General features: G+C 42.9%; 1 protein-coding gene across 1 annotated transcript in view; it reads left to right on the top strand.

The window, feature by feature from the left end:
* The window catches only part of cd82b (CD82 molecule b), a 63,034-nt gene that overhangs the window by 28,262 nt on the left and 19,756 nt on the right, over positions 1-15,016 (top strand). Inside the window, exons 3-4 of the mRNA XM_080190539.1 lie at positions 2,327-2,399; positions 14,014-14,138. Of these exons, the coding sequence (XP_080046665.1) occupies positions 2,327-2,399; positions 14,014-14,138 (198 nt within the window). The remainder of the gene's footprint in view (positions 1-2,326; positions 2,400-14,013; positions 14,139-15,016) is intronic.

The raw sequence follows: 15,016 nt of genomic DNA, 5'->3' as shown, positions 1-15,016 counted from the left end.
TCCCCTACCAACGAACAGTAGCAGCAGTGTATCATCTACAAGATGCACCGCTCCTGATTTGCATGTTCATATGGATAACTGCCATCTCTCACTGAACCTTTTCTGGAGACAGCCAGATCAGGGAAGAGGTTTTTTAATCAGTCCCTTCTTCTTTATCATCCCCCAAGTTGAAACTGTGGCCAAACACCGATTTAACCTGATAGTGCCCCACATTTGTGAGTTGGGACAACACGCAAGTCCTGGTGTATGCACATGTGCGCTGAAAGAGTGCCAAGTTTGAAGGTATGGTTTGGGTTCAGAATGTTGCCTGTATGGCTGTGCCAAGCTGTAATCTTGCCCTCACGTCTGCCACTTGGGCTGGGGATAGGTGAGTTTTTGCCCTTATTTATTTTGCACTCATTTTTTGGTTTAGCTGCAGAGAGTAGAGGCAGCAGACATTTTTTGGGTGGGTTAATTTTTTTTGTAAATGTTTTAAAAAGATGTTTAACATGTATGTAATGTACACAAAGTGAGATTTTTCAATTTTACAATTTTATCATGGCAATTAATTCCAGTAAAAAAGTACATATAACAAGGTAGATGTTAGTGTCTGTTCATTTGCATTTTGCTATATATTTTGAGCAGTATTTAACCCTATTTTGAGAGTCTGATGCAGTGTTGATCCCAATGCAACTGAGCTAGTTCAAATGCTTTAGGAAAGTATTGCTGAAGGTGACATGTGCAATCCTCCTGTCAGCTGATAAGAACTATGTCTGATAGGTATCCAGAATAGGTAGAATCCAGTGCAGATTGAAAATCTGGAGTCATCACACTTTTAGCACGGCTTTTTAACTGAAGTTCTTTTTGAGGTGTCAACCTAGGCGTGGAAGAGTCAGGCTACATGTAAAATCCCTCCTCCCACTACTTGCCACCACCTCCCCCTCCTCGCCACTCCCTCCATCTCCTCCCCATCCCCTCCCCCTCCTAGGCACCCCCTCCCCCTCTTCTCCTCCCCCTCACCCCTGCTCTCCAGACTCCCCCCCATCACCATCCCCTCCTCTCCACCCTCTCGCCCTCCACTCCCTCTCCCTTCCTCCCTCCTCTCCACCCTCCCCGTCTTCTCCACCCCTTTCCATCCCTTCCCCTTCCCTCCTCTCCAACCCTTCCCCTTTTCTCCACTCCTTTCCCCCGCCTCCCATTCACCCCATCTCCTTTCCCTTCTTCCTCACCCTCCTCATCCCCTTACTCCCTTCCCTCCCCATCCCACTCCCCACCCGTCCTTCTTCAACCCCTCCCTGCTCTTCTCCCACTCTCACAGAGCTGTTGTGTTAATGTATAAAAATATTTTGTTGAACATTGGATTAAAGAAAAATATATTTTGTTAGAAATGTGAAAAGATGGGGCAATTAAACAAAATGCATTGTGCAACTGCTAAAGTAAAATGTTTAGTTAAGTGTTTACATGTTACTAAAGTTTTATATTTATAAAATTATTTTTGTTAATAATTGTTTCCATTAAACTGCAAAATTTTACTAATACTTTATTGAAACAAAACAATTAAATCTGAAATCATACAAGTGCTTTATTGAAACATGCAGAACAGGTAAACAGGAGAATTTTCAATTAAGTAAGCAAACCAGAAAAATATTAAAGATAAACAAATTTCCATTTTCCATGGCCCAGAACGTGAACCCTAATTTTCGGAGCCTCTTGCAGGAATCCAACTCATGGTCCGAGATATTCTGAACTCTCACCTTCCCAATGAAATTTTCAGTTCCATATTCAAAATTAAAACATACTAACACTTATAAACATGCCACAAGTAAAGGTACACAATAATATAATGTAGGTTTAAATAGTAGTTTCACAAATTTAGAACAAATAACACAATATATGTGCATTTATATATTAAATAATATTCATCTTCAATCATAAAAATACATTTTAAATGAGCCAATAACAATAGGATTAGCTACTTTAAATAAATAGCAACTTTTTTAAAAAAAGCTTCAACATACTTTTAATAACAGCAGGAAAATACTTCTCTGTATTCAGTGTAAAACTGCTATTTCCAAGCTTGATCTTAATGTGTGTTCCCAGTCTGGCCATGTGTTAAGCAGGGGTAGTTAGGATCCTTCTGCAACGTGCTGGGGTCTGCGGAGATGGTTTGGCTGAAGGCTGCTGCTCCCATTGGGAGTTTGGGCACTATTTTTCAAGTTAGATTAGTGTGCAAAATTTTTTTTTATATCTAGCAGCCCAGAGCTTTCCAGCGCTGGTCACACGTTCTGGGCTAATGATTTTATTTCTTTCCCTTCTGGACTAATTGGCTGGTGTGCTGATTTTACAGATTCTGGGCGCTGTAATTCTCGGATTTGGATTATGGATTCTCCTGGATAAAACCAGTTTTATTGCTGTTATACGTGAGTATCTGCAATGATATCTTCTCTCTCTGACAAGGGCTCAGTGCGTACAATTTCGGGAACGAGAACTCTGCAGTTCTGACCACATTTCTCATTTGGATGGAAACATACGCATCCAATTGGCTGCTATTTTCAGGTAAAGATGAATTGGTATTGTTGTGCCTGCCGAACAGTCTGTTTTAACCCTTATACGGTGGACAAATAATTGCGAGTAGACGTCCTGTTAGTATAACCAATATTTATTTAAGACACACAATCAATAATCACCCACCCAACCAACAATAAGTTATCTTTACAGAAAATATGAGAGTTCAAGTCCAATACAAGACCTTGACTTAACTTTGTGTGACTGGCAAGTACCCAAGCAGATATTGGCCTTTATCTGTGCACTGGTCTCGGTCGTCCTCTGCGTAGTCTGGTCCTTTAGTCTGGTCTGGCACTCTGGCTATGGTCTTCCTTCCTTCTCAAGTGTGGTGGCTCTCCTCATGCTAGTCGTCACTGGCAATGGTCACCGGTGTTGTAGCTCATTTGTGGGGTCAGAGAGAGAGAGAGATTCTGGGTTGTGCAGCACCCTTTATACCCTATTGGATTCTGCGCTCCTTTTGGCCATTGCCAATCAATCGATCAGGACTTGATCACCCTGATCGATAAAATCCAATTAGGTGCTGCCACACCAATCTCTGGGTCTGTCCCCAACGCCCATGTTTGCAGGTGCTGGGGGCACCTCCCAGATAGGCGGTTACTGGCACCCTTATGTCTGGTCAACAACCCAGTTTGACCAGAAAGTCTCTTTTGTCCTGGAGATGACCCATATCCTGTATATTCACTGGTCTGGGTTGCAGCCTGTTTGTCTCTGTCTTTTAGGCTGAAGCCTGTCATTTTATTTCTTGCCCAATTGTCCCAGCGTGCTTTACAAATCACCATTTTAGATGGCTCGTTTGGCCACAGTATATTTACCTTAACAATCCTGCAAATATTAACGGTGTCATCAGCAAGCTTTCCAATCTGTAACCACTGACTTCCAAACAGGTTCTTTTCTAATGGTGCCAGTGTTTGAACACAGTCTCTCTCTCTCTATGACAAACTGGTTTGGACACTGGGGGCGATTCTCCAAAAAAAAGTGCCGATGGGCAGGAACATGGGAGCTTTTCCTGCTGATTTTTCAGGCGAGCTGGGTGAAATGAATCTACAGGACTCTGTGCACCAGGCAGATCCTTACTGACTGTGCAGACACAGGCAGTGGGGGACTTTAGCGAACTTGGGCAATACCATCCCAGACTTGCTAATGATACTGAAATGTGAATATCAGACTGATTTTTTTGGCACATTAATAGAATGGCCCAGGAGAATCGCAATCAACTGGACACAGGTCGCGAATCCTGCTGCAGGACTCTCGCTGATTTCTCCTACTCGAGCAGTGCAGTGGGCTAGGAGTGGCAATAACAGACTGCTTAAACACAGTCAGAACGATCTTACCAAAATAATTCTAAGTGTCGAACGAGCGTGAAAATGGGAGAGTTTCAGACCAGTTTTTCAGCAAGAGAGAATATCAAATTGTATGCCACTTCGGAAAAGAAATGAGGCAAAGTGTGATTCTTGCCAGTGGAGGGAGTGGACCGAGTCTGTTCACACTGGGAAGCTGGCTGATGACTGCAAGAGGGCATGCGTCCCGATATCACAAGCTGAGCAGTTTGAATGAGAGTTTTCTGTAATCATAGCTGTGATTGAAATCCCTGGGATGTCTTCTTAGAACATAGAACAGTACAGCACTGTCTTCGGCCCTCCATGTTGTGCCGAGCTATGTCCAAACCCAAGTTCAAGCTATCCCACTCCCTATCATTCTTGATGTGACATTGGTGCAAAGTTTTGTAATCCACTGAAGTTGAATAATGCTGGACTCCCTTCATGAAAAGCTCAGTGGTGAAAACGAAACACAACATTCACTGCCCTCCTCAGGCGATCACCAAACCCATTCACCACAGCCTCACATGTTCAATCGCTGCTAAGATGATCACTGGTGGAGAGTGTGCAGCACCCACAATGCTGGTTTAGACACAGTCCCTTGCTCTCTATGAGAGATTGGTTTGGAACAGTCTCTCTATAACAGATTGTACTCTTGTTGGGATGGAATACTGTACCCCGTTTGGAGCGGAACACCATCCGCCGGTTGGAGCGGAACGCCGGTTGGAGCGGATGGAGTGAAATGCCATCTTTCAGTGGACTGAACGCCGTCCCAATGTGAGTGTCTCTGGCTAGACCAGCATCTATTGCCCAGCCATAATTGCCCTTGAAAAGGTGATGGTGAGCAGCCTTCTTGGACCACTTCCGAACCTGATGTGTAGGGACACCCACTGTGCTGTTGGGGAGAGAGTTCAATACTGTTACTGAGGGAGCAGACTTTGGGGATTCAGGAAGTGAGTTATTTGCCATAGAATTCCTAGCCTTTGATCTGCTCTGGTAGCCATGGTATTTATATGGCTAGTCCAGTTCAATTTCTGGTCAATGGTAACCTCCAGGGAGGTGTGGCACCGTGGTATTGTTGTTTGACTAGTATTCCAGAGACCCAGGGTAAAGCTCTGGAGACCCGGGTTTGAATCCCATCACAGAAATGGTGGAATCTAAAAATTCAATAAAAATTTTGGAATTAAAAGTCCAGTTATGACAATTCTTATTATACTGGGGACCGCTGGAGGAGGCCAAGATGGATCATCCACTTGGCACATCTAGCTGAAGATTGTTACAAATTCTTCAGTTTTTTTTGGGCTCCTCAATCATTGAGGATGGGGATATTTGTGGAGCCTCCTCCTGAAGTGAGTTGATAAATGGTCCATCATCATTCACAGCTGGATATGACAGGACTGTAGAGCTTAGATCTGAGCTATTGGTTGTGGGATTGCTTAGCTCAATCTATCATTTGCTGCTTCTGCTGTATGGCTCTACTCTACCCAGTCCTGTTGGTAGCTTCACTGCATTTTTAAGTATGTCTGGTGCTGCTTCTGGCATGCCCTCCAACACTCTCCATTGAATCAGGGTAGATCCCCTGGTTTGGTGGTAATGGTAAAGTGGGGGATATGCTGGGCCTGAGGTTACAGATTGTGGTTGAGTACAATTCTCTGCTATTGCTGATGACCCACAGCACCTCATCGATGCCAGTTTTGAGCTGCTAGATCTGTTTGACGTCTGTCCCATTTAACATGGTGACAGTGTCACACAACACAATGGAGGATATTTTCATCTTCAATGAAGACGGGACTTTGTCTTCACAAGGACTGTGCTGTGCTCACTCCTACCGATACTGTCATGGACAGATGTATCTGTGACAAACAGGTTGGTGAGGATGAATCATGTACTTTTTTCTCTCTTGTTGGTTCCCTCACCACCTGCCTCAGACCCAGTCAAACAGCGATGTCCTTAAGGACCCAGTCAGCTCAGTCAGTGGTGCTACCGAGACACTCCTGGTGATTGAAGTCCCCCACCCAGAGGACATTCCGTGCCCTTGCTGTCCTCATGTAGTGTTCAACATGGAAGAGTTATTGGTACTGATAGAGCAGTGGGGGGCAGCACATGGCAATCATCAAGTGGTTTCCTTGCCCATGTTTGACCTGGTGCCATGAGACTTCATGGGATTCAGACTTGATGTTGAGGACTCCCAGGACAACTTCCTCATGACTGTATAGCACTGTACCACCACTCTGCTGGGTCTGTCCTGCTGGTGACACAGGACATACCCAGGGTTGGTAATGATGGTGTCTGGGAAATTATCTGTAAGGTATGACTCTGTGAGTGTGTCTAGGTCAGGCTGTTGTCTAGTTTGTGAGACAATTCTCTCAATTTCAGCACAAACCCCCATGTGTTAGCGAGGAGGACTTTGTAGGGTCGACAGGGCAGGGTTTATTGTTGTCATTTTTGGTGTCGCTGCCAGGTGGTCCAGTTTCATTCCTTTCTCTTCCATTTGTAACAATTTGATATAACCAAGTGGCTTGCTGGGCCTTTTCAGAGACATTGCTGTCACACGTAGACCACACCAGGTGAGGTAGGCAGATTTCCTTTCCTAAAGGACATGAGTAAACCAGATGGATTTTTACAACAATCAACATCATTAGACTTTTAATTTCAGGTATTTATTGAGTTTTTAAATTTCATTATCTGGCGTGGTGGTATTCGAACCCAGGTCCCCAGAGCATTACCATGGGTCTCTGGATTACTAGTCCAGTGACTATACCACAGTGCTGGATTGGACAAAAATGCTGTCCTACAATGCAGAAGAAGGCCATTCGGCCCATTGAGTCTGCATTGACCACAATCCCACCCAGCCCCTATTCCTGTAACTCCCACATATTTATCCTCCTAATCCCCCAGGCACTAGGAGCAATTTAGCATGGCCAATCAACCTAACTCACATATCTTTGGACTGCGGAAGGAAACTGGAGCGCCTGGAGGAAACCCGCGCCGACACAGGGAGAATGTGCAAACTGTATGCAGCGTGACCTGAAGTCAGAATTGAACCTGGGTCCCTGTTGCTGTGAGGCAGCAGTGCTAACCATTGTGCCACTGCCTCGCCTTGTACTCCTGTCAGAATGGCATCATGTTTGGAAGGATTTCTGATTGTGCTTGAACCGATTGGAATATAAAGTGGAATAAAATAATTTGAGAATTTTAACATTACATTTTAACACATGAAAATCTGAAGTGTTCAGATGATTCTTTCATTAGTTGATTTATGAAATGTAAGATTTTGGAATGGGTGCAGCTAAAGGATTTGATCTGATTTATTATTGTCACATGTGTTAGTATACAGTGAAAAGTACTGTTTCTTGTGCAGTATACAGACAGAGCATGTTGATCCAAAAAGAACTCTTTCAGTATAGACAATAAAAATATAGCAAAGCTTAGTCCAATTTATAAATCAAAGAAAAGATTTAATAAACTTTATTACTCCAAATTTGAGGCCTCACTCTGGGCCATTCCAAGTAGGATCTCTCTGACTGAAGCATGCCTTAACATATAACTTAGCTCTAGGACATTATAGCTCCCATTCTGTCTTTTCTGTGTGCATAGCCAATTTAACTGTCCTATCGTACTCCTCAACACTTCTGATTCTTTTTTGTTGGCCCACTCTAGCTTTCGGAGCACTGGTTGCCCCTTCGTCAGGTGAGTAGGAGTTCTATTCACAAACAGGGCATATAAAAACACAAACTCAATTTACAAAATAGCGATTGGAATGCAAGTCTTTACAGCTAATCAGTCTTAAAGGTACAGACAATGTGAGTGGAGAGAGGGTTAAGCACAATATAAGCACTGATAGCCAAGTTCTGCACACATGAGAACAGCCTCAACCGGGATCTTGGGTTCATGTCACACTATCTGTAATCCCCACGACTTGCCTGGGCTTGCAAAATCTCACTAACTGTCCTGTCTGGAGACAAAGACATCTCTTTAACCTGTGCTTAACACTCTCTGCACTCACATTGTCTGTACTTTTAAAACTTGATTACCTGTAAAGACTCACATTCTAATCATTATTTTGTAAATTGAGTTTGTGTCTTTATATGCCCTGTTTGTGAATAGAACTCCCACTCACCTGACAAAGGGGCAGCACTCCGAAAGCTACTGGCTTTTGCTACCAAATAAACCTGTGGACTTTAACCTGGTGTTGTGAGACTTCTTACTGTGTTTAACTGGACACAGCCAGTCTTCAGTAGTACAGGTTGTACAGAGAAATACCAAATCCTTGATGCATCAAGGACACTGGCTGTGTCCAGCATTTGTTCAATTTCTGCAAATGTCCTTCTGTATTTCCTGCTTCTTTGGGTGGCCTCAAAAAAACTTCTCTCTGAAATGTTTCGCCCTGCAGAAATGCTGCTTTGATATCTATTGATTTACACATTCAATTATTAGATGCTAGAATAACTGCTGTGGGTGAATCAACCCTATTGTTTCTCTCATCCAAATGTTCCTCATACCCACGGGCTACTAACCTGGCTTAAGCTTTATACATTTCATCTTGCAAAACTTTCCATATGCAAACCCACCAATGGGAGAGAGCAGGCTGCCCTTTCTCTGGTACCTTGGTGTGCCCCCAAACTCTTTCCAACTATCAGCTCTCTTTGTTTGGCCTCTCTTACATCCATGAGCTCCATTTTGTTGGCAGTCACCAAAACTTCCTTACCATGGGGACTTCTATTCATATCATTGGTTTGATTCCTAGCCTTCCTTGTTAAACTTCGACCTCTACTGCCGTGTTTGTTTCTGTCCGGGCTGCTACTGTCAGACTGCTGTTCTCTGTTGACACAACTTTGGTCACAGATTTGTGACCTTTTCACGAATGCTTGCTGTCTCATCCTCAGGACTTAGGTCTCACTTTTTGTTTGTTTCCATCTTTCCACCCCATTTTCCCAATCTAAAGCTTTGACTTCTTGCCCACGCTGTTGGACGTTGAGCCAATGTCTATACTTCCCTGAGGGTTTTCTGGCCCTCCAGATTATAATGGCATCCCTTCACTCACTTGAGCCTTCGGGTGTGTATGATATCACTGTGCCTATTTTGGATAACTGAACCTTTGAAGTAGCAGTTTCATCCTGTGCTTCACTGGTACTTGACTGATCTATAGCTGTCGGATCCTCATAAGTAGCTCAGGGTATGCGTGTTTGCGGTACAAAGTGTTTCCTGCACTTCCACATCTTGATCAGATGCTCCAAATTCATACCCAGGTCCCACTACTTTCAAAGAATAGGCTTGCACTGTCTGGTTACCATGTTGCAGTGTAACAACCTTGCCATGTGTCTCTATCACTTTCCTGGGTCCTTTCCACCCTTTTAGGCTCTCTTTTGCAGTAGACCACAGCCCCTTTCTCAAACTATACTCTCTTTGATCTTATGCGATTCCTTCGGGCTCGTCTTATCTGTTCTGAAACCTCAGTCTTAATGATGGCCTTTCTCCCTGCACATATAGCGTTTAAGTGTGCAGAAAACATGGAACTAATGCTCGTCCCTTTTAGTGCAGGAGGAGTATCTGTTAATACTGATGGCAAATTTGGATTCCTCCCGTATACCAACTAGTGTGGACCATCTGTAAAGAATTTTACATGTGCACTATCCATGCTAATTCATGATGTGGAGAGGCCAGAGTTGGACTGGGGTAAGCACAGTAAGAAGTCTCACAACACCAGGTTAAAGTTTGATAGCACAAGCCACAAGCTTTTAGAGTGCTGCTCCTTCATCAGGTGAATGAGAGTTCTGTTCACAAACAGGGCATGTAAAGACACAAACTCAATTTACAAAATAATGGTTGGAATGCGAGTCGTTACAGGTAATCAAGTCTCAAAGGTACAGACGATGTGAGTGGAGAGAGGGTTAAGCAGAGATTAAAGAGATGTGTAATATCTCCAGCCAGGTCTACCTCACGACTTGCCTGGGCTTGCAAAATCTCACTAACTGTCTTGTCTGGAGACAACACACATCTCTTTAACCTGTGTTTAACCCTCTCTCCACTCACATCGTCTGTACCTTTAAGACTTGATTACCTGTAAAGATTCGCATTCCAACCATTATTTTGTAAATTGAGTTTGTGTCTTTATATGCTCTGTTTGTGAACAGAACTCCCACTCATCTGATAAGGGAGCAGCACTCTGAAAGTTTGTAGCTTGTGCTACCAAATAAACCTGTTGGACTTTAACCTGGTGTTGTGAGACTTCTTACCATGCTAATGCAGCCTGGTTGATCCACCAAAATTTTATGCAACATGTCATCTGAGGTCCCTATCTGCTTCAAGAAGATGAATATCATCCTGATACCTAAGAAAAACTAAGCAGCGTGCCTTAATGACTATCGGCCAGTGGCTCTGAACATTCATCATTATGAAATGCTTCGAAAGGTTAGTCATGGCACGAGTCAATTCCAGCCTCCCGGACTACTTGGATCCACTACAGTTTGTCTACCACTGCAACAGGTCTACAGCAGACGCCATCTCCCTGGCCCCGCGCTCAATCCTGGAACACCTAGATAACAAGGACACCTATGTCAGACTCCTATTTATTGACTACAGCTCAGTCTTCAACACTATTATTCCCTCAAAACTCATCTCCAAACTCTGTGGCCTGGGCCTCGGCTCCTCTCTCTGACTGGATCCTGAACTTCCTAACTCACAGACCACAATCAATAAGGATAGGCAACAACACCTCCTTCCATAATCATCCTCAACACCGGTCCCCTACAAGGCTTTGTTCTCAGCTCCCTACTATACTTATACACCTATGACTGTGGGGCCAAATTCCCCTACAATTCGATTTTCAAGTTTGCTGATGACACCACCGTAGTGGGTCAGGTCTCAAACAATGACAAGACAGAGTACAGAATGAGACAGAGAATCTGGTGAATTGGTGTGGAAACAATAATCTCTCCCTCAATGTCAACAAAATGAAAGATTTCAGAAAGCGTAAAGGAGAACATGCCTCTGTCGACATCAATGGGAATGAAGTAGAAAGGATCAAGAGCTTCAACTTTTTAGGTGCCCAAGAAAGCCCACCAATGCCTCTACTTTCTCAGAAGACTAAGGAAATTTGGCATGTCATCTGCGACTCATCACTTTTACAGATGCACCATAGTTGAATCACAGCTTGGTATGGCTCCTGCTTTGCCCAAGACCGCAAGAAACTACAAAAGATCATGAATATAGCCCAATCCATCATGCAAACCAGCTTCCCATTCATTGATTCTGTCTATACTTCCTGCTGCCTCAGCAAAGCAGCCAGCATAATTAAGGACCCCGCACACCCTGACCATTCTCTCTTCTACCTTTTTCTTTCGGGAAAAAGACACAACAGTCTGAGGTCACCTACCAACTGACTCAAGAACAGCTTCTTCCCTGCTGCTGTCAGATTTTTGAATGGAATTACCTTGCATTAAGTTGATCTTTCTCTACATCCTAGCTATGACTATAACACTACATTCTGCACTGTCTCATTTCCTTCTTATGAATAGTGTGCTTTGTATAGTGCGCAAGAAACAATACTTTACACTGTATGTTAATACATGTGACAATAAAAAATCAAATCAATTCTATAACTGTGTGATTCCTTTCACAGAGGTCATTGCTGAATGGGCTCTGTGCTGCAGTGTGCATTATCACAATATTTAAATTTTCACACACATCTTGAAACCCATCATTTGTATATCCCTATTGTCAAAAATTTAGACAGTGCCCTCAATCCTGTTCCAATCCAGTGGGTCATAATTTATAATGGTCTTTTTATTTTTGCTGTAAGTCACTCTGGATATGCTAAACTGGGTGGCCATGTCCACAAAGTGCAATAGATAGACGCCTTTGCCCTTGTCCCATATCTTTAGATCCATCGCCACTACAACATTGAAATCTCGTGCTAGTGGTAGACTTACGACTGGATGTGGGGGTGTCCTATATTTTATGCAAATTTCACACTGGGTTGATATTTGCTCTATGAGATCATTATAACGTTTGTCCAGCACATCTGCATCCTGCAGCAGTGCTCCCAGTCTGTGTGGTGCTGGATAAGCAAACTGTTTATGGAGTTTCAGAATAATCTTCTTTGTACCCATCATCATGTTAGGGACACTAATGTGTCATGAATCCTTTGGTCTGATTATTTTGGTTTGCTTAAACGAAGACAATAGTAGCCAGATCTTGTAAAATGTAGGTCCACAGTTTTCCCAAACGCCACAGCTTTATCCAGTGTCAAATCGATGGCCATTTGCATCGCTTCATTGCAGACCTGCTTAACAACAAAAGTATATCATTGGAAACTTCTTATGTACTTAAAAATAAGCTAGTTCCTGCAATCCTACAGGGAAGTATCACCCTTTTAGAAGACGTTAAAGTGTTGCTGTTTCCAAATCTAAAGCAGGTGGAGATATCATGTACTTCCACTTTCTTTTGGTCTTTATTATCAAGACCACCCTAAATAACAATTTAGCCAATCTTGGTTGCAGACAGTGGACATACATCCACTATCTAAAATAACACAGTGGAAAGAGTCTTATCATCAGGACACTCATTATAGGACTCAATTTTTCTGCTGCCAACACCTGCTCCTTATCCTGGTCACTGTGGGTTTTTACATATTCTGTGTCACATGTAGTTACAAAGACATGATTTCTTTCTTTTGGGCAGTTTACAATGTAGTGGTCTGGGGAAATCACATTGGAAACAGTGATTTGCAATCCCTTTAGCATTTCTTTGATTTAAACATCTTTTATCAGTTTCCCATGTATATTTTCTTTTCCCATTATCAAATTGGCTATACCTGGTTTCAACACTAGTCCTGTTATTAATGTAACTGTCTCTGTTTAAGGGCCTTCGTGTACTATTTGGTCTGGATTGCGGCTGAGTCACTGTTGACTCCTCTGCTCTGGGCGCCATGGTATTCTGGTCTGTATTGAACAAGGTGGCAGAAAATGATTATTTCCCAAAAAACTTTTTTAATGATGCTGTCATTTGATCTGTTCCTTTAATTGTATTGCAGTCATTACTGAAAGAGTATCCATTTGTGACAGACATGCACAATCCAACAATTTAAAAGCCAATACTGTATCTGGAATCTCCAAATTAAATTTCATTAGCCTGTTATGGTCCCTATCAGAATCCATGATATACTCTTCCATGGACTGGTGCCTTCTCTCCTAATCCTGTCAAACATCGCCGATCCTTCGTAATTCTGCAAGAACTCATCTTTCTGGTCAAACTTATCTAAGTATTGTAGCAGGAGTTGAAGCCCTTCTTTTTTATTTAGGGCATCTGCTGTCCAATCAGAAAATACTTCTTAGCTTGCTCCTAATTGGAAACAACTAGGCTAGTGCCATACCTTTTTTTTCAGTATTGTGGTGACAAAGGTCCACATTTCCACCTCTTCCTTCCATTGCCAATATAATTCAGCATCTGAAAAGACAGCGGGGGCAATGAGATCCCACCAGTTTACTTCTACCTTCTGTCATGGTTGTAGCATCTCTTCAAAAACAAACACCAAGTTACGAATGGTTTTCCTCTGCTATGAATGTTGATCCAGAAAGAATTCTTCCAGTGTAGACAATTAGAAATAGCCAAACTTACTCCAACTTATAAATCGAAGAAAAGGTTTAACAAAGAACTTCATTACTCCAAACTTGAGGGCTCACCCTGGGCCATTTCAAGTTCCCCACTATCCCAACATGTTCTAATTTATATTCAGTCAGCTTATCATCATGTTCTGTCATTGGTTACATGGTTTACTGGGTCAGCTGACTTTTGCAGCTTATTATCATTGGTCAGATTACAACAGATCCAATGTTATCACTGGTTACATTCTAACAAAGCACACAATACATAGATAAGGAAAGGACAGAATGCAGAATGTAGTGTTACAGACATAGCTAGGGTGTTGAGAAAGATCAAGTTAATGTCAGATAGGGCCATTCAAAAGTCTGATGGAAGCAGGGAAGAAGCTGTTCTTGAGTCTTGAGTTCTTGGTTGGTATGTGACCTCAGACCTTTTCTCGATGGAAGAAGGTGGAAGAGAGAATGTCCGGGTAGTTGAGGCTCAGTGAATCATGCTTTATGGGTCCACGCTATTGTCCGCTCTTGTTCAATCCTTGATTCCCTTCCTGCAGAGTCCTCATCTTCAGCATTAAAAATTGGATCGTACATCCTGCTGGGAGTTGGTTCTGTCACCATGCTGATGGGATTTCTCGGCTGCCTTGGCGCTGTTAATGAGATCAAATGCCTCTTGGGATTGGTGAGTCTGGTTTGAAAATCTAGGATATGGATTTATTAAATACTAATATGGAGTGATCAACATATGGCACCCAAAATCTTTACTTTATTAAATCAGTAAGTGTGAGGGGATGTTTTCCACTTGTCTGGGTGGGTGTAGCTTCAACAATACTGGAGAAACTGTTCAAAGCATTCACTCCCTCCACCATTAACGAACAATAACAGCCATGTGTACCATCTACAAGTTTTTTGCGGAAACTTGCCAAGGTTCCTTAGGCAGCACTTTCCAAATCCATGACTGTTACCATTTATAAAGAGAAGAGCAGCAGATACTTGGGAACACCACCACCTGGAGGTTCCCCTCCAAACTACTCACCATTCTGACTTGGAATTATATCACTGCTTCTTTACTGTGACTGAATCAAAATGCTGGAAACCCCTCTCTAACAGCACTATGGGTGTACCTACACCACTAGGACTGCAGCGATTCAAGAAGGCAGTTCACTGCCACCTCAAGGCAACAAATGCTGATCCAGCCAGCAACACCCACATCCTGTGAAAGAATAAAAAAAGTGAGCATCGGAGCACATTACAAGAGTCACTGGTTCAAAGTAGTTGTAACAAATGTTCTGACTCTCTTGTTATGGAATGATGTCTAATACATACTTTAAACTCTTTCTTCTGAATGAGCTCAACATCATACACACAGGAACAAAGGCTGGCAAACCTGAGACAGAATCTGTGCCGCTACATCAGCAATTTGTTTATGGGAGCTACACCTCGGGGCAGCCATGTCTCAGTGAAGCAAACACAATGCTGATTTACTAGGAGCACACAGGAGTTAAAGTTCTTCTATAATCCTCCTTCTCTTCAGTAACCCCAGCTGAAACCTTTCCAGCT

Source organism: Carcharhinus amblyrhynchos, chromosome 6, assembly GCF_965287045.1.
Source record: "Carcharhinus amblyrhynchos chromosome 6, sCarAmb.v2.hapA, whole genome shotgun sequence".
Lineage (NCBI taxonomy): Eukaryota > Metazoa > Chordata > Chondrichthyes > Carcharhiniformes > Carcharhinidae > Carcharhinus > Carcharhinus amblyrhynchos.
Note: the sequence above shows the minus strand (reverse complement) of the source record. Positions and strands in the feature narration are given on the sequence as shown.